This window comes from Thalassophryne amazonica, chromosome 4 (assembly GCF_902500255.1).
Source record: "Thalassophryne amazonica chromosome 4, fThaAma1.1, whole genome shotgun sequence".
NCBI classification, from domain to species: domain Eukaryota; kingdom Metazoa; phylum Chordata; class Actinopteri; order Batrachoidiformes; family Batrachoididae; genus Thalassophryne; species Thalassophryne amazonica.
The window spans coordinates 94593432-94618101 of record NC_047106.1 but is presented as its reverse complement, the minus strand read 5'-3'; the positions used below and the strand labels follow the sequence as shown (position 1 = coordinate 94618101).

General features: G+C 39.6%; 1 protein-coding gene across 1 annotated transcript in view; it reads left to right on the top strand.

Moving 5' to 3' along the window:
* The first annotated feature begins 16349 nt into the window (after positions 1-16349).
* The window catches only part of LOC117508498 (arylacetamide deacetylase-like), a 99306-nt gene continuing 90985 nt past the window's right edge, over positions 16350-24670 (top strand). Inside the window, exon 1 of the mRNA XM_034168274.1 lies at positions 16350-16659. Within this exon, the coding sequence (XP_034024165.1) occupies positions 16519-16659 (141 nt within the window). The 5' untranslated portion in view covers positions 16350-16518. The remainder of the gene's footprint in view (positions 16660-24670) is intronic.

Sequence of the window (24670 nt, the reverse complement as noted above, 5' to 3'; positions counted from 1 at the left end):
CCTTCTATTGTCCGTTCATTTACGCCCCCTGTTGTGGGTCCGTGTCACTACACTTTCCCAACACAACCAACATCTTTTGCAACATTGCGTGATGATTTACCCTCTTTTAAGAGTTTGATAATCCTCTCCTTTGTTTCAATTGACATCTCTCGTGTTTGAGCCATGATTCATGTCAGTCCACTTGGTGCAACAGCTCTCCAAGGTGTGATCACTCCTTTTTAGATGCAGACTAACGTGCAGATCTGATTTAATGCAGGTGTTAGTTTTGGGGATGAAAATTTACAGGGTGATTCCATAATTTATTCCTCAGAATTGAGTGATTCCATATTTTTTTTCCCTCTGCTTGGTCTAAAAAAGTAACCGTTACTGACTGCCACAATTATTTTTCCTGATTTCTTATAGTGTTTCTTAAAGCCAGAAATTGGCCATTTGAAATGACTTTAGTTTTGTGTCATGTCTGTGATCTGCTTTTTTTCTACAAAATTAAACAACTGAATGAACATCCTCCGAGGCCGGTGATTCCATAATTTTTGCCAGGGGTTGTAGTTGGACCACTTTAGTTATGTACTAATCACGCCAAGCCACTCTGATAGGCTGATACTAACCCTCTGCAGCCTCCCTGCCAGTGGAAGACATCACCCACCAACCGTTGCAGCCTTCCTCGTCTTGGCGATTCAACGTTGGAGACCCAAAGTCAATTCGAGTGGGGGAATGTAGCGAGGAGCCAGCCTGCAATACACAACCTCCTAAGTTTGCATGAAACAAAGGTCATGCAAAGTAGCTTTCAAAGAATAACCCATCACAGCTCAAGCTCTGGAATATATCTAAGTGCCAAAAGGAGGTTTTCTTGAGCTTAGCAGACGATGGCCAGGTGTTATAAAACTACCCCTACCAGGACTTAAGACTCCCAAAAGTGCATTCCTCACAGAGCCTTGGGTTCTTATCAGCTCAAAACTAGATGGTGAGAAACTCCTTTTTCATCTAAAACACAGACCCCAGGAAGACCTACTTTTCCCCAAAGTCCAAAAACTGTGCCTTTACAGCACAATTCCAATAAGCCCACTTTACAGAAGAATTGACATCTACTTGGAGATCACAATACAGGTTTTCTGGTTAAAATCAACCCCAAATTGACAGATTTCACATTTTATGAGGAAATCCAAAAACCAGCCTCTTCCAGTCCGTGGAACAAGAGTGACCCCTTTTGGGTGAATTGGGGAAGGACATGTGCCCAATTCGTGAGTGTTATAAATTGAAGATTACGTTGAAAATTGGACTCATGTTGTTGTAACCAGAAAACAAAGAAAAAGGAATGAACCTGTGATCATTTAACCTCACACATGGAATGTATATATATCCTGTATTTTATTCTGATCATAGATTGTAGAGAGTTTGATAAATGTGTGCTTTTTCCAGATATGACTGTGTTTTGTGATATTTCTAAGGAAATTGTGTACTAGAGTTTTGTAATACAGAACTTGCTTGGTTTTAAGTGGGAATTTAAGAAAACAGACATTGATTCATTATAAAACTAGACAGAAACGCAGAGAAAAACTACAGTTCCCAGAATTCTTGGGGGTGGAGCTTTTAACCCTTTAAAAGCATGCACCCCCGGGGAGCTCTTCTGCTCTTCTCTGCCCTTAAGTACCAACTCTTTCTCTATCTATTGGGTCTCGAGACGCTGCCTTATTTGCCCAAAATTTTATGACCCTTTGTTCCTGCAACCATGTGTTGTCTAAACTTATTTCTTATGTGCGCAACAAGAAAGTACTTTTTAGTTTTTCAACTTTTTCTCCACTTTTGTCAAGTTAAACACGCAGGCGCAATTAACTTCCTTTGACTATTTTTCCAAATTAAAACCTTTTTCTTCTTGAACTCCAAATTCACCTCATGAACTTTTCTTACAAAGTCAACTATTTTTGGATTGAATTTTTGATTTGACCTGGCTTTCAAAGATGATGACGAAAGAAGAATTTTGTTTTGGTGAATAGAAAATAAAGACACTCAAGCCTTTATTCTGACAATCCCAGATAGCAAGCGCTGCAGAGATAAAAACATCCAGGTCAGCTGAGCCGTCTGCAATTCGAAGCGCCGCCACAAGTCACAGCATAACAACTGAAAGAGCCCCTGGTAACCAATGAAACCAGGCATGGTGACCAGCAGAGTCCCTTTGCTAAGGTCCCTGAAGCAGCTGTGCAGGACGATTCATCGACTGGAACAAGACAGTTCCCAGCATCTGACCTCATGGAGACCATCTGCACTGCACATCCAAGTAAGACTGGGGTTTGGTGTATCAGAGATAAGCAGAGTGGCTTTATTTAATTGTATTCTCTCTCACTAACCACACCTCATGTTAATAAATACCAAAGTAAATCCCCTGCTGATTAGGATGGAATTCATTCTTAAACTCCCACAACTAAACCAAATTACATAAATGTCATATAATAATTGTTCATTGAACTCTATTATCATCAAAGTGCTTACTGTGATATGTCCTGTTATTTAACTCCTGACTGAGTTAAATAAATGTTTTAAACGTATGAAATTATCTGTGGTTTGTATGGTTTTACAGAGGAATCGGACCCAACCTGTAGAACTTACTACTGTAAGATTAGAGACTGAATTAATATTTCCTAGTGGCTGACCCTAAAATCACTGATATTATAACCTTGTTATAATATCATTCAGTCATAGGTGGTGCCCCCATTCTTCAAGGTAAAATTATCCACAAGTGATAATTTCAAAGTTTCCTAAAACACATTTTCCCGCTACACTGGTCACAGAAAACAAAAAAGCTCATTTCTTTTCACCCCATACTGATACGCTAGCAGTATCACTCAAGTCATCCAGAAGCATACAGTTTTAACTTATTGTTAAAATTTTAACCAAACTAATTTTGGATAAGTTATTTAAATTAATGTCATGTCTGAAGTTTAATAAAGTGAAAATATCAGACATATGTTTTAGTTTTAAAGTAATGCACTAATTTTGAAGGTTTTAGTGTGGACATGCTGTGTCCAGGTGCATTATGGGTAATCTCAGTACATTCACGACAGAAGAAATGCATTTGAAATGCTCTGATCAGGCTCCACGCGGCCAACAGCATTAAACCCTTTGTATATTGTGCCTAAAACTCTCATGAATATATTCTCTGGGTTTATAGACATTGTTATTGTGTTTGTTTTATGTAAAAATGCCAGAAGAAGCCAAGGTTGCTTATTGTCCATTATTTTCAGTTGGAATCATTGCAATCGATTCCTGTTTGCGCTTTAGAATCCTGCTTATGTCAAACACTGTCTGTCGTCTTTGTTCCAGAGTAATATAAAATGTCTGAAATTCAATTTGTGTTTACTAAATTCCACGCATCTTAAACGTAGCAGACACGGATTATCTGGAATTTTGTTTTGGCAGGGTTTTCGCGGTCTCTACTGCCCTCTACTGGCCAGTAGTGTCCATGGCAGGATGAGCATCTAGACGCCAGTAGATGGCAGTGTTCTTTTTATTTTGACCGCGGTTATATCAGAGCGTTGTCAAATAACAACTTTACCTTTTGGCTTTTTACAAATGCCTTTTTTTTTTTACAAATAAAAAAAGCATATTTTACAAAAAAATATTTTTATGTGCTTTATTTTCCAAGACCTCAGCCTCACAGACACACTGCTATTGAGTAGAGAGTCGAGGTTCATTGCTGGAAGTTATGTAGTAAACAGGAGCTTCCAGCAGGGGGCAGGGTGCAAAAAGTCAGAAGTCCTGACTCGTCGTTTTGGTCTGTGGTTGCCTTTGATACTTACTACCCGAAGTGATTGTGGTGTTGAAACTCAAAATCAGTAGTTGCAAGTGTACCAGAGTCAATACTGGAAGTTATCGGTTAGCTGTAGCTTCCAATACATTTTTGGGTGGTTTATTGGTTTAGCTTTATAAAAGATAACTTTTCAGTTAGCTGATTATCTGTTATTGAAGCTAAGTTTTTGGTTAGCTGTGCCCACCACTGGTTATCAGGTAAAAACAACAAAAATAGTGACAATGGGCAATTTCAGTTTGCATAGGAGTCAAGTTAAAGTTGATCCAAAAAAAACAAACAAAAGCTATGCAAGTTATTTGTGGAACCAACAGGATTTTATAAAAACAACTGTTGGCACTATCTATTTGTAATAGCTATTGTTCAATTGATGACCTCTGAGCAGAAAACAACAGCGGATGAAAGTTCAAACAGTGTATTTACTGTACAGGTGGCAGGCCATTAGCATGTGATTAAAATCCTCACAGCGGAGGATTGTGTACCATTCATCAACAAATAGCCATTCATCGACAAATAAGTGTTGTCTATGGCGATGCCTGTGTGGATGCCAGCACACATCTGGACACTTTGGGTAGGTTGCAGTTCTGGAATACGATGGCACTGGAGGATCATGGGTTCCTGGTTGCGCTCCACTGAAATCTTCTGAATTGTTTTGCAGTTAATTTCTTCCTTTTTTTCTGCCAATATTTCTTGCAACCCTCTTGACTATTTCAAACAAAATGTTTGATTGGTCAGTGATCATGCCTGAACAAGCTGTTTCCAGAGTGTTGCATCTCTCTGGAAAGGCGTATTACAACTTTTGACTTTACAGCGTCTTTTAAATCTCTTATTGTGCTCATTTTTCCGGAGGTAAAGAAGCTAACTAATAATTATTTATACCTTGATACTGGGTGTTAATCACATTAGGCCACACACTCTCTCAATACACAAATGCATATAATTTGAGAATGTTTAAATCAAACAAAAATTCAGCTTTTACAGCTTGGAGTTGAAAAATATGCCTAGAAATGATAAGGATACAACACTTACTCACCTAAAAACTGGTCACACATATACTGGAATCCCAACTTGTATCTGGGTAATTCTTTATAACAGTGTCCCAAATTGTGACATGAAGGTCAAATTTATTAAATCATTATGAAATAGTGCTCATTACAAAGAGTCATGTGTATATTTCACTAAATTGAACCCAATAATAAATTTATCATCCACGATTTTTTTTATTATTTACACCAAATGAAGCAGTGTCTTTGTCTTTCAAAAATCAAAATGGAGCAGTGGGGGGCAAACTTCATCCCAAGTTCACTGCCTGAAGCAACAATGGCAGCTGGAAGCAGTTGTAGGCCCTATGTAACTGGGCCTGCAACTGGCTAACTGGGATAGGCTTCAGTGCCCCCTTGACACTCAGTTGGAGTAAGTGGGTATAGAAAAGGAATGACTGTAACTGGACACTTCACTGCTGAATCCTTGTGCTCCAGGACATTGATAGCCAATTTGAATCAAAGGCCTGTATTCATCAAGATTCTAAGAATCCCTTCAGAGACTGCAAAACAGTTTTAAAAAGTCCAGCTAATTGTGTCACAAGTCACGAATGCCACGAAGTATACTGTATATTCTTGGCCGCTGATCACGACTGTGATGATTCGGGGCAGAGGCATCCGGAGTCCTCAGGAACTGTTGCAACCACACATTATGATGAATGGTATGTATCGCTGGTGAATTATCAGGAACCCTTTCACACGGTCAAGAATAATGTCCTGCACTGTTGTGCGCTGTTGCGCATTACAGTGCATCGTTACGTTCTGTCACGTTGTGAATCAGGAGAATTGTCTCCACCCCCCCATATTCATCCGACTGTCAGATTGCTCCTAAGCATCAAACTCTGTCCATGGAGTTGTGCAGAAAGGAGGTGGATGAGATGGAGAGATCGAGATGTCTGAACGAGGTGGAGAAAGCATTTGGAGCCATCTAAAAAGGTAATTATTTGTCATGTTTTTATTGTAATGGCTGGGTAAAACAGTTATATGTTCATCCCTTCTTGTGTGCAGCTGTAAAAGTATGTTTATGATAGATTTAACATCTTGTTATAATCGTTCAGATGAGTTGCGCTATGATGCAGTGCACGGTGATGCACACTATTCACTTCTTAACTCGACTTGATGAGCTGCAAATAGTGTTGGTGAGTAGATCGTGCAACATTCACTACCACTTCACATTTGTTGCACAGCATTTATGCATGAAAGATTTTTGGAACATTTCAAAATTTTCTTTATCTTAGTGAGGAGATGGGGCTGACCTTGTTGTTAGGTGTCACATTCCTTTGAAGACACGCACAGATACATGCATATAAGTGCTATGAAATATAAACCTTAACTTTTAAATAACACACCTATTGTCTATTTACCCCATTCTCTCTCACACGTACACACACTTTTTTTTAACTATATTTTATTTACATTTGATTTACAATGCTGTTACTTTTGTGCTTAATACTAATGAGAAAAGCACTTATGCTGGGTGACCTCTTTCTATTTACTCACTCACTCATCTTCAACGCTTTTCCGGGATCAGGTCATGGGGGCAACAGCTACAGCAGTGGACCCCAGACTTCCCTTTCCCATGCACATTGACCACCTCTGACTGGGGATTCCTGAGGCATTCCCACGCCAGTGTGGAGACATAATCTCTCCACCTAGTCCTGGGTCTTCCCCGGGTTTCCACCTGGCTGTCGCCCAGTTTCTGGCAAAATCTGATGCAATAGCACTGCTGCAGTCGTTCCGTTATTTTCCTTGCAATGAAAAACCGCTGAGAGCACTACACATGACCTCACACAAATGTTGCTTGCCAGCAACTGACGCAATCGACAGGTGTGAAAAAATTCACGCATGCGCACGAAGGTACAAGGTTGGCTCATGCAACCACGCTTGATTCAAATCCATCAGGTTTTTTTTAAAAAAAATAAGGTCCGATACTTTTCTAACAGACCTCGTATTACTTGGATAGATATGTGGAAGGGAATATATTTTGTAGGAGTTTGGCAAGATAATATTCTTTTATTAGTCTCACATGGGGAAATTTGCAAAGGTAAAAGAAAACATCAACTCTCTGATGTCTTTCAGTGTTTGTCTGATCCTTCTGCTCAAACTAGGCTGTGACCAACCCAAATCATCACAACTGCATTTTCCTAGTTGGCAAACATCTTACTGTAGCAATGACTTTGATTTCTGGCATTATGGCATTGTTGTTCTGTGTCTGGGATGTAGGTGCATCTCTCATGAGATCAGTCACAAACATTATCAATGCATGATCTAATCTGTAGCTTTTTATTGTTATTTTCACTGTCATCCATTGTGCACATCTCTTGTGCTTCTTTGTCTTTCGGCCAATTTTTTTCCTCTGCTTAACCCTATTCAGGATTTTTGGCAATTGCTTTCTCCATATTGTGCTCATTAAAGTCCTGAATAGGGTTAAATAAACACCTAAGAGTCCTCTTAATGTCTAACATTTTCTCACCTTGGGATCTTTTAAGGGTTACAATTCTTTATGAACAACATCTTAATAAGGATTTATGCTTGAATTTTCAGGGAGAATGGCAACAATTCTAAAATCTGTCTTAGAATTTCATTTCCAGGAGCAACTCTGAAGTAGGAGACTTTGTGAATACAAAGCCTTTTGTAATTTACATTTAGAGTCTGTCTGGCACTCCAAACTGGGCCAGCAGATTGATGAGTGTTGACTTTCTGTATTGTGGCTCTCACCCAGTTGGGCAACAAAACCCCTGACTGCTCACCTGCAGAAGGTGTAGTGTAGGGAGGTTCTCTCCCTTTTTGAGTGTCAGAACAGTCAACAAACAAATTGTGCATGTCAGGAAGATTGGCCTTGGTTTTATAACCTATCAGTGCCTTAATTCAGCTCCATATGCTGCAGGCGTTGTTGTACATTAAGTGTTCCTTAATGTGCTGTTTGTATTCATGCTTGGATTCTTGGATGGCTATCTCAAGGTTCTCTCGTGCTGTTTTATAGGCTTACATTTTACGCTTTTCATGGCAGCAGTTCTGCAAATCAGCACTGCTCTTGGCCACAGCAGTGAAAGGAATGGGTAATCAAACAACAGAGGCATTTTGGAAGGTGATATGCAGCCCTCCCAAATCTCAACATCATGTTGAACCTATAGTTGATGAGCTTGAACCACAACACAATCATAGAAAATTGGCCACTCCCTTGTCTTCACTCTGGGTTGCCACAGCAGATTCAAGGTGGATCTGCATGTTGATTTGGCTCAAGTTTTTTCACCCCTAATATTAAACGTGATTAATCACTTAAAGCACACAGGAAATCCACATAAAGGCTTTCTTTTAATGTATATCATCTCCCAAGGATAAATAAAATGGAATGCTATTGGGAGTAGGTGGTGTGGCCTAAAATTTATGACATATTTTTTAATCATGGAGGAAAACAATATATCATATCCATCATTTCAAATTGTCAGTCTAAATGGTATGTCAGTTGCATGGCAGCTATCAATTGTTTAACTCTATTACTAGGGCATATTTCACATTATGAAGGGGTATTAGAATATAACATATTTTATTTCTCTGATTTTTTTGCTTCATATAGTGGCTTGCACTGCTGGTACAGCGAGAAGGACCTGGGGCGTCATGTACAAAGCGTGCTTTCAACAAGGTTAGTTGTATGTTCATAAACAGGATAAACAGACATTCTGTAAGGAAGACACTGTTAAGTCAGATTGAAAATTTGTCAGAAACACTTTAGAAAACAAGAGGTAACATTCTTGCACTTCAGACTCTGAAACAAAGCGTGCTTATACACAAAAACTTGGCGTACGCCCATCTCCACGTCAACTTTCTGATGTATCAACAGTGACATGACTGTGGAAATGTGCGGGGCATCATGCAAAAATCCTGGCTGGTGTACACGTTTCTACAGCTATTGTTCGACTGCCGACATATAGAGGTGATGCTGGGATCCATTAATAGTGTGAAAACAAGAAGTCAGAGTGATATGCACACCAGACACACACTGGTGAACATTTAACACACCCAAGTGTTTGCAGTTATATGGGTGGATATAAAAGCATGTGCAAAGTGATGTGTAAAATGGCACTAACAGTGGCTGTGTTAGCGTTATAAGAGGACCTTGGAAGTGGTGCAATCCAAAGTGAGCGTGTAGTCTGGGAATGTGAGGATTTTCTTGAAAATGACAGTAATTGGCTCATAAACCGATTTCAGTTACCAAGGCCACTGTTACTGGAATTGCACGCAGAATGCGGTCGGCCCAGAGCCCAATACAGTGAGGAGCCAGGCAGTTGTCTATGCCCACACAGGTGCTGACTACGCTGTGGTTCCTGGTATCATGGGTATTCCAGTGTGAGCTGGCTGATCTGTCAGGGGTGTGCCAGTCAACCTTGAGCTGAGCCATGCCAGCTGTGTGGAACGCAATCATCCAAATGTCATCCAGGTACATTACATTCCTCCATTAAAGTGGCCTTTTCAGTGAGACCTGGTTTCTCTAATGTAATCAGAGATATTAACTGCACACATATTGCTATGAAGGCGCCAACACATGATGAATTTGTTTTTGTTAATAGGAAACACTTTCATCCCATCAATGTTCAAATCATATGTGATGCACAAATGCGCATCAGGCTGGAGGTTGGCATGGTGCACGAAGGATGGCTGCTTGGTGGTTAAATAGTTTATTTGTGTAATTGTTCCTAACGATAACTTGCGCGGGCACATTTGAGAATGTGCACATTGAAATATGTTTTTTGTTATTATTATTGTGTTTTGTTTATCTTGATGGTGAAACTAGAGAGCTCCTTAAGCCCCAGACTGTGTTCAGTATTTGTCAATAAACGTGAATGTCATATTAACCCCTTAATGCCTGAATTTATATAGCTGTATATAAAAAATGTTTTGTGTGTGTTTTTGCCTTTAAGTAGATGGTAAATAATGCTGAGATTATTAATTTCACTTTTGCACAAAAACTAGATAGTAATATTGGGTATTCTGGTAATGACTTTATGTTATAATGTTATAATAATAATGATGGTATGTTGCAAATTTGCGACAACGGGCATACAGGTCAATTTGGTACGTTTGGTCAGAGATTGTAGCATATATGCGACGATGGGCGGTAAGGGGTTAATGTCCCACACTGTCAGCCACTGTGTAAGTAATGTTATTACTTCAGTGTGTGTGCGCTGCGCTGGCCTCAGCATTTACACACACACAGATGCACTCATTTCAGTTTTCATTTTACATTGCAGTGAGCTGCAGGAGAGAACAGCAGCGATTGAGCCACAGCTTTCATTGTTTTTGCATGTTGTCTCTAAAAGTTCTTTCATTTATACACACAACACAGAGACAATGGCAGATGTTATCAAACACACTACCGCTCACATTTATGGTACCATCAGCATGACACAACCAAACTATTTGAATAAATTTGCATATTCAGAATGAGGCATGGCCAGGGAGGAGATTGGTGCGTGTGTGCTCAATTCCACATTGTTTGGGATGTACAAACTGAATGTGCATGGATCCATGCCTATGCACACTTTGATACATCTGAATTTTTTTGTGCTTACACCAGTTTCTGGGTTTTGGCATATGGTAAGTTTCAGTAGATCCATACAAGTACTTGAGGACCCTGGTCCTTTCTGTGTTCAGTTTGCATGTTCTCCCCATGTGGTGAACTGGGGCCTCATATTTTTCAAGAGGTAGTAGTTTGGATATGGATTATTTCAGGCCATCTGTCATACACATCCATCACTATAAGGAACATTTGCTTCTTAGACTCTACAAAATCAAGGTGTATTTTCTTTCCTTTTTCTTGGGAACAGCTCTCTTGCAAACAGCATTGGTTTTCAGGGACTTTTGCAACCACTGTTTGCATTTTACTTTGACTTCATGTGCCAGGCCCATTTCATGAGCTCCCATTAACATGACGTCTTTTGTGTGGGCAGCATTCAACATGCGGTCCCTTAGCTCTTGGCTGTGAACACCACAAACAAATTTATCTCTTACTGTATCGTACAAAAATGCTTCAAATTTGCACTTTGAAGCCAGCTTTCTGAGACTAACCATAAATTCACTGATAGATTCATCTTCCCTTTGCCTTTGGGTGCTAAACTTATATCTGTCAGCAATAAAGGGTTTTTTTTTTAGCACAAAGTGGGGCCACAAAAGACTTATTAAATTGGTCAACTTGCATTCAGACGGCTTTAATGGCAAACAAAAGTCCATAAGCAACATATGGTTTCATTTTCAACGACGGTCAAAACACTCCCAATATTTTGCCACAGAGAATTCCTCTAACCTTTCGACATAGGCTTCAAATTCTTCCTGTTCTTCACTGAAGTTGAGGTCTTTGCCACTATTTTGTGCTCCTTTTTCATGTTTTTAGTCATCTCAGTGGAATTCAGGCTTTGGCTCAAAACACAGTTCCAAAGGCGGTATCCCAATCTTCGTTGCCAGTTTCTGTTGTGTCACAGATGTTGTTCAAATACTGCCAAAGGAAGCCAATGAGTTTGCCTCAGGAACATGACAAACTTTATTACAGCTTAGCATCCAACAGGTCTCTACACTGTTCATCACCACCCTACTTCTGTTCTCTGCAGGCACAGTCTTTTATAGCAGTGCTCACCACCCTGCAGGTAACCATGGGTACTGCACCCATAGAACCTTCCAGATACCACAATGTGTACGAGATTACCAGCAGTTATTGTCATGTACAACTGGGTGTTATCAGCATAGCAATGAAAAGTAATCCCATAATACTGCAGTATGTGCCCAAGGGGTGCTATATAAAGGGAGAAAAGCAAGGGGCCTAAGACAAACCCCTGTGGAACCCCATATATCATGTCACCAAGGTTAGAGGTAGTGTTGTTGTACAAGACAGAATGAGAGTGACTGGCTTGGTTAGGTAAGATGTCAACCATAAGGACATTCTGAGTAATCCCAAAATGATTCTCCAGTCTATCAAGTAGAATATGATGACCCACGGTATCAAACACAGCACTAAAGTCTAACAGCACCAGCAGCATTGTGGTGTCTGTATCTATTGCAAGCAGAAGATCATTTACCACTTAAATGAGAGCTGTCTCCATGGAATGATGTGTTGTAAATGCAGACTGTTTTGGTTCAAAGAGATTATTCTCAGTGAGGTGCTCCACAAACTCCCGTGAAACGACTTTTCCCAGAATTTTAGAAACAATTAGAAACAGAGCCTGAGGTTAGTTACAAATTAGTAATTTCCAACACAATAGACCCACGAGTGGGCCACAGGTCCTGAAACAGCTTTGTTGGTATGGGGTTAAACAGACAGGTTGTGCTTTTAGCAGAAGGATTGGAAGCATAGGTTAGTAAGGTTAGACCTTACTTGTGTGAAGCACCTTGAGGCAACTCTGTTGTGATTTGGCACTATATAAATGAAAATAAATTGAAAAATTGAAGTACCATACTGTGCCAGTATGGTAGCCATACGAAAGGCAGAATAAATACGTCTTAAATCTGGAGTTGAATGTCTCCACAGAATCAGACTGTTTTATCTCCATAGGGAGATCATTCCACAAAACAGGTGTGCTATAAGAGAAGGTTTTGTGGTCAGCAGACTTTTTATTCACCCTAGGGATACAAAGCAGTCCTGCACCCTGAGAATACAGAGCCCGGGTTGGTACATAGGGTTTGATTAGGTCAACTAAGTAGGGAGGTGCTCATCTGTGAATACTTTTAGAGGTTAATAGTAAAACCTAAAAATCTGACCTCACAGAGACAGGAAGCCAGTGAAGAGATGCCAAAATGAGTGTAATGTGGTTGAACTTTGTGCTTCCTGTCAAGAGTCTGGCCACAGCATTTTGAACCATTTGGAGAACCCTAATGCTGGATTGTAGTAAACCAGAAAATAGAACATGATGAACTTTAAATCATCTCCTGCAGTAGAACAATGTTTCGTACATTTGTTTTGTAGTTTCAGCACAGCGCACAGTTCATGGTAAATTCTGTTACGGCGTCTCTCATTGGCTGCTGTGTGGACATGTAGTAGCAAGTAACATTAATCCTTCAGTCTTGGATCAGGACGTGAAAACTTGAGAATTAATATCCACTGCGGCCTGTCATCACAAACGTTTCCAAACAATTTTACAAATACAAACATCATGAAGACAGACCACAGACTAAATCCGTAAAAATAACCCACACTTCTTTTGAGTTTATTGGCTGTGCTACGGTTTAGACCATGAGGAACTGGACTGGACCCCAAAATGTGGGTAGCAAGACACAACAGGTAGATGCAAAAACAGTTATTTTAATGTCCAGGTGCCATGTATATCAGACAGGACGCTCATCGTTTTGACTCACAATGACCTAAACCACATGACTCCACGTGAATTTAGAGTTATGATGTATTACAATCGTTTCAAACATTCTCACAGCAGAGGTGGATATTTTAATTGCCCAGTGTTTAAAAGAAGACAAGTGTCTCATCTCATTAACCATCAAACACTAGTTATTCAGCCCCCTGCTGTTTAGATACAGTATGGGGCTTCAGGATCCATGGTGTGATGAGATTTTAGTGAACCCCTCTGTGAGACTGATCACTGCAGAGCACTGGAATGCTAAATTACTTCTCGGAATACAAAATTACACTTCACACACTGAGGGATTCCCTGTGGCATTCCTGCCTGCTTTTTCACTTCCAACCAGTGGTTGTATCTCAGCTTCGAAGCAAAATCAGCTTAGTTAGTTGGTAAAACTTTAATGGAGCTCTCTTCACTTTTTGTGATCCTGGTGGGAGATGCATGGGATATGCGTGGGTGAAGTTATCTTCATCTACAGTACATAGAGCCATGCTTTGCAATGCTATCCCATGTAGTGTGCAAACATTCTGCTGTCTGTGGGGGTTAGTAACCGCACCAGCAGATTTCTTCACTCAAACAAGAAACGTGGTGTCTGAAGTATGAAATTGTTTGCTTACATACAGACAGATTCTGGTTGAATTCTTTGTTCATGTTCATCCTTGATATTAACAAACACATTTACTGTGCCTCACCAAGTTAGGCTGCATGGTGACCAAGTGGCTAATGTCCTTATTTCTGGAGCACAGAAATTTCCACAGAAAGGTTCCTGGTTCAAGGCTTCTCTGACTCACTCTCCATGTAATGTTGAGTTTTGTCAGGAAGAGCATCTGACATAAATGTTGGGCCAAGTAAACATACAGATCCGGACTGGTAACCCCAAAATGAAAATGGGAAAAGCCAAAAGAACTGACTTTTACTATGGCACATCAAATTCTTATACTTAAAGAATTCAACCCACACCTCAAGTGGTAATTATTAATATGAGCAGCAAATTTTAGAACTTTTTAATTCACAGAGCTCCCACTGAGAGAAGCCTGAAGTCCCTTTGGGTTCAGACAAAACAGAGCAGATCATCAATCTCGCTCTCACTCCAATGAGCAAACTGCATATGTTTATGCTGCTACTGTCCAAGCAGGAGTCCAAAATGAAAGCACCCAGAAGAAGGAAAAAGTTGTGGTTCCTTGACTGCCCACTTGAGCCTGGCTCCAAAAAGGTGCACATTCCCACAGAAGCACATGTTAAAATGTCCAACTTTCCAGGAGAAATATTTTCACCCCCCCCCCCCCCCCCCCCCCCAAAAAAAAAAAAAAAAACAGGACAACTATGTGGGGTGTGAATATTTTTTTCAAACTCCTCAGTTTAAGATCCTGTAAACCATAAAGTTATGGCATAATCTGTAGTGTGCCCACTTTGAGTGACAGCTAGTCTGTGCTACTGAGGTGAGACTCAAAGCAGAGAGGCCACGAGCTGTGGCTGCTAGCTGTTATGAGCATTTTATTACACATATCTGTAGTAATATGGCTTTTTGTGTGGTTAATTGTCCTAATGGAAAATGCAAGACATCTGTGCTTCAGTATTTCTGTTGAGTGAATGTTTGTTTCATTTCAGATATGAATGACATTAGCACATGTAGCAATTATTGGTGACCTGATGACATTAGGTTCACTTAAAACATTATTACTAAGGATATAAGTGGGTGTGCAATGTTGTGCAGCCCCACTCTTCCTTCGCCGCATGGATAGAGGTACAGATCATAACCTGGACAGTGTATTCTCCAGTTCTTCTTTAATATGCTCCTGCAACTACATTCATGCATCACTGATACAGCTTAATGGCTGTGACTGAACAAACGACATAATATAAAAAGACACAAAGGGGGCGATGGCAATCGGATTTGTAATGACCGTCATGTGGAACTTGTGGATCCTTGAAATATCAAAGCACATTAAGCCCTGTGAAACAAGAATCAGCATCGGACAGCAGGTCAGTTTTCTCCATGGCTGCTGTGTACAGCAGCTGGTGTCTCAGGTTTTGGAAACCTAAAGATAATTTTAAAATCCTGTCGTGTGAACCAGGCATAAGGTAACTTATGGTACACTTTTTATGGTACACAGCACTAACTACTGGACAGTAGGAACCTAGCAGTCAATGTGACTCACTGATTTCAAAATGCAGCTCTTTCAACCAGATGTGTGGTGCTGTGACATGTCAATCATCTGTGTCCAATCAGATATCGGGGGGGTCCAGTGAAACCCCGGCCTCTGCTCTAGCTCCACCCATGCCAGGAAGTGTTCAACATTTCCTGTTTCACTATGACTGAACATTTGGCACTTCCTGTTTGAGTGTGAGCTTGCCACTGATCCATGGGATCTTGTCTGTCAATTCAGGAAGTGTTTGACATTTGAACATTTCCTGTTTTGCTGTGGATTCAAAATTTGGTACTTACTGTTTAGGACTTAGCAAGGGGTGCGTTGTTTCGCTCGTTATCATTAAAATGCATAGTTTTATGTAATACTGTATCAAAATTTTACAACGGCTATAGGTGGTGGTGGTGGGGCAGGAGCAGTAAGATTTTCATGGGGCCCAAAATCTCTGGAAGCTCTCCTGCCTGCTCACCTCACTCAAGTGTGTTCACCCAAAGATGACCTGGCAGACATCTAACTGGTTCATCAGATGTGAGCAGGATCAAATAATAATCTGCCTCATTTTGTGCAGATGGAGTCATCGCCTGATTATGTCACTTGCAGATCTCATTTTCTTACACTGGATCGCTTCTGAAGCACGAGTGGGGAGTCACGCGGCTGCTGACAGCCAATCCTGCCACGAAACACGTGTTTGACACAGTCAACAATAATATAATTAGCTTAACATACCCTGCAGCTCTGAGTGTTGAGCAGTTCTGAGCCCTCACCCTCTCACCGCTTCCAAAAAAGAAGCGCGCACTGTCTCTGCTGTGGATCAGCCACACAGCCACCCTCCTCCCACTCAAACCAAACCGGCTCAAACAAACAACATTTATCAATGTGATTTAACGCCGCACTTGTTTTCACATTTCTGATCTTTGCGCATCAGTTGCGTCTCATCTCAAAGATCTGCTTCGCAAAGATGCATCCCCTGCCTAATGTGCGCGCACACCGCCCCCACTTTATCCACGGCACGAACACACGTGGTTGCCAGGGGCAAAGTGTTAGATCATGCACGTTAATGAGCATCAAACGACACTAAACGTCGGTCACATTTAGGTTCGGTGGCACTGAAGTAAAAGCGGATCCTTTGGATTAGACGCGTCCTGTTTGCGCGCTGCGTTCGCTGGCGGCCGGAGACGCACTTTTGTGGAAAAATGAGGTCGACAAGCGTCGTTTTAGTCGTCGTAGTGTGCTCATTTAGCGCTTATTATATTTATGAGCCCATTCCTGAGAACATTGAGCAGCGATGGAAACTCATGTTGACCAACACGTTCTTCAGAAGTCTCAGCCACCTGGTAAGAAAAAAAAAGATTTAGTTTCTTTCAAACTCCCTCTCAGTACTTCAGTTTATTTTAATTCTTGCCTAGTTCAGCCACTTCCAGCCTGACAGGCAACTGCAAAGTTGGTGCCAAAGTAATACAGTTAATTTGGCATTGCAAAAGTTTTTTTTTTCTTTTTGTGTTGGGGTCGATGTGCTGGTTTCACCAGATTATGTCAGATGATAATCCATCCGTTGTATAGGCTGCTCACCTGTTCCAAGAATAGAACATATTAAGGGAAGTGTGACTCAATCTGATTTATACAACATACTAAGAATAAAACATAGTTAATTCATATTACTGCACATAATCAATTGATTTCAATACATTCCTGCTGAAACTGTTTTGAAACTTTTTATTATATATATATATATATATATATATATATATATATATATATATATATATATATATATATATATATATATATATATATAAAATTTTCAAAAATACCAGGAAAAACAACCAATCCTAAAAGTTAAATTTTGGTTCTTTTTTTTTCTTGAAATGGCTAAAATTTTTGTGCATTTTCAAAATGAAGTGGCTATTCTTCCTTGACTGGAAGAGGACTTGCTTTGACTATTTGTCCAAATCACCCTGTGAAGTCTGAGGGGTTATAGTTAGGGGAAGGGAGAGGGTTTGAAACAGCAAAATAACAAAAACCGCATCATGAAAATATTAAAAACCCTGATGATGTCGTTGTGCTTGACTAATCACAATATGTTCCAGACAAATTAGCCAAAGTCTGTCCTATTCTGGTCACCGAAGAATTTCCACTGCCTTTTCAAAATGGATATTTCTATTTTTTTTATTATTAAACTAGCTATACTGCATATTCAGCTCTGACATTTGGAGTGTTCACAAGTACAGATAAGGACCAATAAACATCATATTTTGGGCCGTGTTGGCATCTTTTAACATGGAAAATGTCCACAGTGTAAAATCTGGACAGGTTAAATTGCTTGTGAAGTGTTGTTAATTGCAGGATTGCAGGATTTCAGCACCACAAAGGCCACTGATACATATCAAATACTGCTTTCTATAATCATTTATACTGTTATAGTTAAATTAGAAGATCATCACAGTAAGTTGTTTTTCCAAATGCAAATAGTTTAGAAATTGACTGAGTGATGCCTTTTTACTCCCCCCCCCCCCCCCCAAAACAAAAAACAAAACAAAACAAACAAAACAGTATAATTATGTTTGAGGTTGGACATGTTTTTGTCCTTTCTCCTCTGAAGCACATACTTGGTGGGTTTTTGTTTGCACTTAAAGGGGTCATTTCTACATCTTTTCAGTATGTTGACATAGGTCACCAAGCAACTTGCAGCCTACATTATTAAAAAAATAGAATAAAACAAAAAACTTTCTAGAAATGACTTTCTTCTGTGTCTGCCTATAAAATGAACTATATATATATATATATATATATATATATATATATATATATATATATATATATATATATATATATATATATATATATATATATATATATATATATATATATATATATACGAGGGCTGTCAATAAAGTTACAGTCCTTTTTATTTTTTTCAAAAACTATATGGATTTCATTCATATGTTTTTACGTCAGACATGCTTGAACCCTCGTGCGCATGCATGAGTTTTTCCACGCCTGTCGGTGACGTCATTCGCCTGTGAGCACGCCTTGTGGGAGGAGTCGTCCAGCCCCTCGTCGGAATTCCTTTGTCTGAGAAGTTGCTGAGAGACTGGCGCGTTGTTTGATCAAAATTTTTTCTAAACCTGTGAGACACATCGAAGTGGACACGGTTCGAGAAATTAAGCTGGTTTTCAGTGAAAATTTTAACGGCTGATGAGAGATTTTGAGGTGAGACTGTCGCTTTAAGGACTTTTCACGGTGCGAGACATCACGCAGCACTCTCAGGCGGCGTCATCAGCCTGTTCAAGCTGAAAACCTCCACATTTCAGGCTCTATTGATCCAGGACGTCGTGAGAGAACAGAGAAGTTTCAGAAGAAGTCGGTTTCAGCATTTTATCCGGATATTCCACTGTTAAAGGAGATTTTTTTAATGAAAGACGTGCGGACGGATCCGCGCGTCGGGACGCAGCCGACGCGCGGATCCGTCCGCACGTCTTTTAAATTTTACTGGCACTCTCTGTATGCCCAAAAGCTCCATCAAAATGGAATGTACTGAACCTGTGTTATTCCCACTCATCCACAAGTTCTTGGATGGTGACATGATGGTCATCCATGGCCATAGTTTATATTCTGCCAAACACTTGGTGATTTCAGCTTGTGGATGGCCTTCCAGAACATGATGTGCACCCATTTTCGGAGTGGTTAGACCGCTGTTTTTTCTTGCGTTACGCTCACGGCATCATCGCCAAAAGCCTGTTGAATCTTGAGTGGTTGAGTGGTCCACTTGAGTATGATGGAAGTAAATCTGTCATCAGAATTTGAATTTTTAAGGTTGTTGTTTTTTTTTCAGCATCAAAATCAGAGTTTTAAATTGAATTTGTTTAGCATCAAAATATTCAGCCTCAAAAAATTCAACCTAAAAAAAAAATTCAACATGAAAAAATAGAAAAGCAGGTAGACGCAATCGATCCCTGTCTCAATCATCCAACATTTATGGAAGTAAATCTGTGATGTTGGCTGATTGAGATGGATTGATTGCTTCTACCTGTTTTTCTATTTTTTTCAGGTTGAATTTTTTTTTTTAAGGTTGAAGTTTTTGAGGCTGAATATTTTGATGCTAAACAAATTCAGCCTTAGACATTCAACTTCAAACTCTGATTTTGATGCTAAAAACATTCAACCTTAAAAATTCAGATCGTCAGTGTGTCACTCAGAGCGTCAGTGTGTCACTAACTCAGAGCGTTAATGTGTAACGCAGCTAGACTGTGTGTAGCCTTGTTAGCAGGCGAAGGCCATACCGTGTTGTTTAGGCCTGAGGCCAGCGGATTGTTCATCGGAGGAGTTTCCATCTAGCTCCCAGGCCCCGAGGCTAGCAGCGGTACATCGCTTGAGTTTCCATCTGGTCCTGAGGCCTGCAGCGGTTCACCTGTGGAGCTGCCATTTAGGCCCGAGACCAGCGGCTTGCTCGTCAGGGGAGTTCCCATCTAGCTCCCAGGCCCCGAGGCTAGCAACAGTATGTCACTGGGGTTTCCATCTGGTCCTGAGGCCCGCAGCGGTTCACCGGCAGAGTTTCCATTTGGGCCCGTGGGTAGCGCCTTGCTCGATGAAGGTGTTCCCATCCAGGTTCCCAGGCCCCGAGGCTAGCAGCGGTATGACGGTGGCATTTACATCCAGTCCCGAAGCCTGCAGTGAATCATCAGCGGAGGTGCTATTCAGGACCGAGACTCGCTGCAGCTCGCCGGAGGCGTTTTCATCTGGACTCCGAGGCCCCAAGGTGCAGCTGTTTGTCGTCGGCATTTTCCAACCAAACTCCGAGGCCCGCGCACTGAACTAGCTAGCCAGGAGGCTAACTAGCTGTGTCCCATAATCATGCCTCCAAAGAGAGCATTGACAGTGGAGGACAATGAGGACATCAGGAGATCACTCGACTTCCTTTCACAGGACGTCTCTATTATAAAGGAAAAGCAAGAACGGATTCTTTCACTTGTGGAAGAAGTAACAAAATTACGAGCACTGGTCGAGGAGAGAGATAAAAAGATAGTGGTACTGGAGAGAAGGTTGGATGATTTGGAACAATATTCAAGAATGAATGAGGTAATTGTGACTGGGTTAAAAATAAAACCCAGGTCATATGCCCATGCAGTAACGGCAAACAGGGACGAAGATTTTGCTGAGACTGAGGGGGGCTCCACTGAACACCAGGTGGTGGCTTTCCTCGCATCCAGGGACATCTACCTGGATGTGGACTCATTTGGGCTTGCCATCCCCTTCCAACAAAAGACAAGAATACACCAGCGGTGATAATGAGGTTTTTCAATAGGAAAAAAAGATAGCATTGATGAAACAAGGAAAAAAGTTAAAAGGTACAAATGTCTATTTGAATGATCACCTGAGAAAAAGAAATGCAGCTATCGCTAAGAAAGCCAGATACTTACGGACACAAAATAAAATTCAGAATACTTTGGTCAACAGTTGTAAAGTGTTTATCAAATTGAACGGTAGACCGGAGGAAGCTAAGGTGTTGGTTATCAAAGATATTGATGAACTGAAAAAATATGAATAAGGACAAAAATGGTGAAATGTATTGGTCTTGAGGTTGATTATGATGGCAGATGAAAGTCTAAATATTACATAATGACTATGGAGAATAACCAGTTTATTTCTCCCCAGGAGCTCTGTCTAGAAACATATGATTGTAATAAAAGCACATCCCGCCCCTTTGGACCTGAGTCCGATCCGGATCTCTTTTTTATTGATAACATTGAGCATCAATGCAAATACTTTACAGAACAACAATTCAAAGATTACAATCTCAATGATGGAGCTTTTGCAATTATAGATATTAATAGCAGAAGTCTTCCTCAGAACATGTCTAGAATTAAGGATTGTCTGACAAGAGCCAAAAAAAGGTTTCAGTTATTACTATTTTGGAAACATGGCTAAATGATGTTAATAGTGATCTTGTACACTTGGATGGTTATGATCTGTTCTCGGTAAATAGGCAGATGAGAAGGGGCGGAGGTGTTGCATTGTATGTAAGGTCACTTTACAATTGCAGACTTGTTAAGAATATGTCATTTGCAGTTGACAACATTATGGAGTGTGTTACCATTGAAATTACATCTACAAATTCTAACAATATGGTTGTGAGCTGCATTTACAGAGCTGCTGGAGCTTCAAGGATATAGTGATGGGAACATACGAGGTCGGTCCGAAAAGTAACGGACCTTTTTATTTTTTTCAAAAACTATATGGATTTGAATCATGTGCGCTTGCATCAGCCAAGCTTGAACCTTCGTGCGCATGCGTGAGTTTTTTCACACCTGTCGGTTGCGTCATTTGCCTGTGGGCAGGATTTGAGTGAGCACTGGTCCAGCCCCCTCGTCAGATTTTCATTGTCAGGGAAATGGCTGAGCAACTGTCGCTTTGCTCCATGAAATTTTTTTCAGAAACTGTGACAGCCAGCCAGGTGGAAACCATTCGGAAAATTCAGATGGCTTTCGGTGAAGATTCTATCGGCGTCACACAGATTAAGGACAATTACATCCAGATTAAAGACGGCCCACACCGGCGGAGGGTGCGCTGCGCTCCCAGCGGCCATCGACAGGCTGAAATGACCAGAACATTTCCAAAGTGAGGGCTGTGTTGATCCGGCACATCATGTGACTACCAGAGAAATTGCTGAAGAGTTTGACATCAGCACTTTTGTGGTACATTCCACTGTTACAGGAGATTTTGTAATGAAAGATATGCGGAGGAATTCGCGCGTCGGGACAGAGCACAACAAACAAATGCCTCCGTTACTTTTCGGACAGACCTCGTATAATAAAATTAATAGCAACAAGCATTTATTTATCTGTGGAGACTTTAATATAGAGTTTTTTAAAATCCTCATAATCATCCACAAATCACCTCATTTATAAACTCGATATTGTTTGGGGCTGTATCCATCTATTATTCATCCAAGTAGAGTAACTGTGAATTCAACAACTCTCATTGATAACTTTTTAACTAACGTGACATTAGGTAATCTCAGTGGGGGACTACTGTTAAGTGATATTCCGGATCACTTGTTGGTTTTTGCTGTTTTTGAATTGCTGCATATGGGTAACCCCCAATGTGATATTAGAACCTTGACTAGAAAATTAACACCTGTAGCTATTGATAATTTAAGAGTGGAAGTAAAACTTCAGAACTGGAATGAAGTCTATATTGACAAATCGTATGATACTTTTGTCTCCATTTTTTAAAGGTTATATGATAAACATTGTCCTCTTGTTGAAAAAATTAATTGAAATCGGTACAGTAACAAACCATGGATAACTAAGGGTCTTCAGAATCCATGTAAAAAGAAAAAAAAATATTGTATAAACAATTTATAAAATTAAGAACTAAGGAAGCTGAAAGCAAATATAAAACATATAAGAATAAATTAATAAACATTATGAGACTTAGTAAGAATAGGCATTACAGTGACTTACTTGAAAACAGTAGAACCAATATTCAAAATACTTGGAATATCATAAATGAGATAATAAAAAGAATAAAATTGCTAGGGATTATCCTCCATTTTAAAAATTCAGATAACACTGTGGTTGATGCTAATAAATCTATTGTTGATCATTTTAATGAATACTTTGTTAATGTGGGGAAGAATCTTGCAAGTAGTGTTGGTTATATGAGTAATAATTCTTGGATTAGCAATAATACATTCAATAAACCTGTGTCAATGTTTATTGTTGGAACTGACGAAAAAGAAATAATTGATTAGGTTCATAATTCTAAAAGTAAGAAATCAGATGAATATAATAATCTGAATATGGCTTTATTGGAAATAATTGATTGTATAGTAAAACCTTTCAACCACATTTGCAATATGTCATTAAGTACTGTTAAATTTCCCTCTCAAATGAAAATAGCAAAGAAAAATTAATACCCTTGTTTAAAACCAGTGACAAACATGTTTTTTTTTTTCTAATTATAGACCTATTTCACTCCTACCACAATTTTCCAAAATCCTACAAAAATATTTGCTAAGAGATTGCATGACTATTTATTAAAGCATGAGATACATTGTGAGGGGCAATATGGATTCAGAAAATCTCGGACAACATCACTAGCATTGATGGATTTTGTTGAAAGTATAGTGACAGCAATTGATAGAAAACAATATACAGTTGGCATTTTCTTTGATCTATAGAAAGCATTTGACACGGTGAATCATGTAATATTACTAACTAAATTACAAAAATATGGGATCAGAGATCTTGCATATGACTGGATAAGTTGTGGAGTGCCGCAGGGCTCTGTGTTTGGTCCCTTCTTGTTTATTTTATATATTAATGATATAGGTTGGGTGTCGCAATCACTAAAGTGTATTTTATTTGCAGATGATACAACTGTCTTCAGTAGTGGTGATGATCTAGAACAGCTTCTGGACATGATGGAGAATGAGTTGAAAAAGTTTAAGGCTTGGTTTTATGCTAATAAATTGTCACTCTACCTTGGGAAAACTAAATATATTATATTTGGAAATAAACAAGTACCTAAATGTAAAAACCTTATTATAAACAATATGTAAATAGAATTAGTAACGGAGAACAAATTTCTAGGTGTTATAATTAATAACAAACTCAGCTGGAAACTGGAAATCCATCGCTATTTTGTATAAAACTAAAGACATACTTTCACAAAAAGGGTTACTTACTTTATATCACTCCTTGATAACTCCATAACTCCATACATGACATATTGTGTTGAGATGTGGGGAAACACTTACTAATCAAATATTTCTTTTACAAAAATGAGCTATAAGAATCATTTGCAATAAATATTACCGTGAACCAATGCATTCTCTGTTTGTGTCTTTAAATTTATTAAAATTCAGAGACTTGGTGGATTACATCATAATTCAAACTCTGCTTAAAGCAAAAAGCCAAGCCTTACCGAGACATGTCCAGAATCTGTTCAGATTGAGGGAATCCAGTTACAGTTTACGCGGTTGTGCAGTTTTTAAGAAACCACCAGTAAGAAAAATGTAAATGGTTTTTGTGTGTCTGTGATTGGGGTGAAGAAATGGAATGAATGTCCGACAGAGATTAGAATGTGTGGTACTTTATTTTTCAAGAGATTATTTAAAGAGAATATTATAACAAAGTATTACAGTGAAGAAAATATGATTTGAATTATAGGTATTGTTTAATTATGGACAAATATATGCGTGTGTGTGTGTGTCTTTTAAGGTGGCAGTAATTAAACCATTACTTAAAAAGCCATCACTTGACCCAGCTATCTTAGCTAATTATAGGCCAATCTCCAACCTTCCTTTTCTCTCAAAAATTCTTGAAAGGGTAGTTGTAAAAC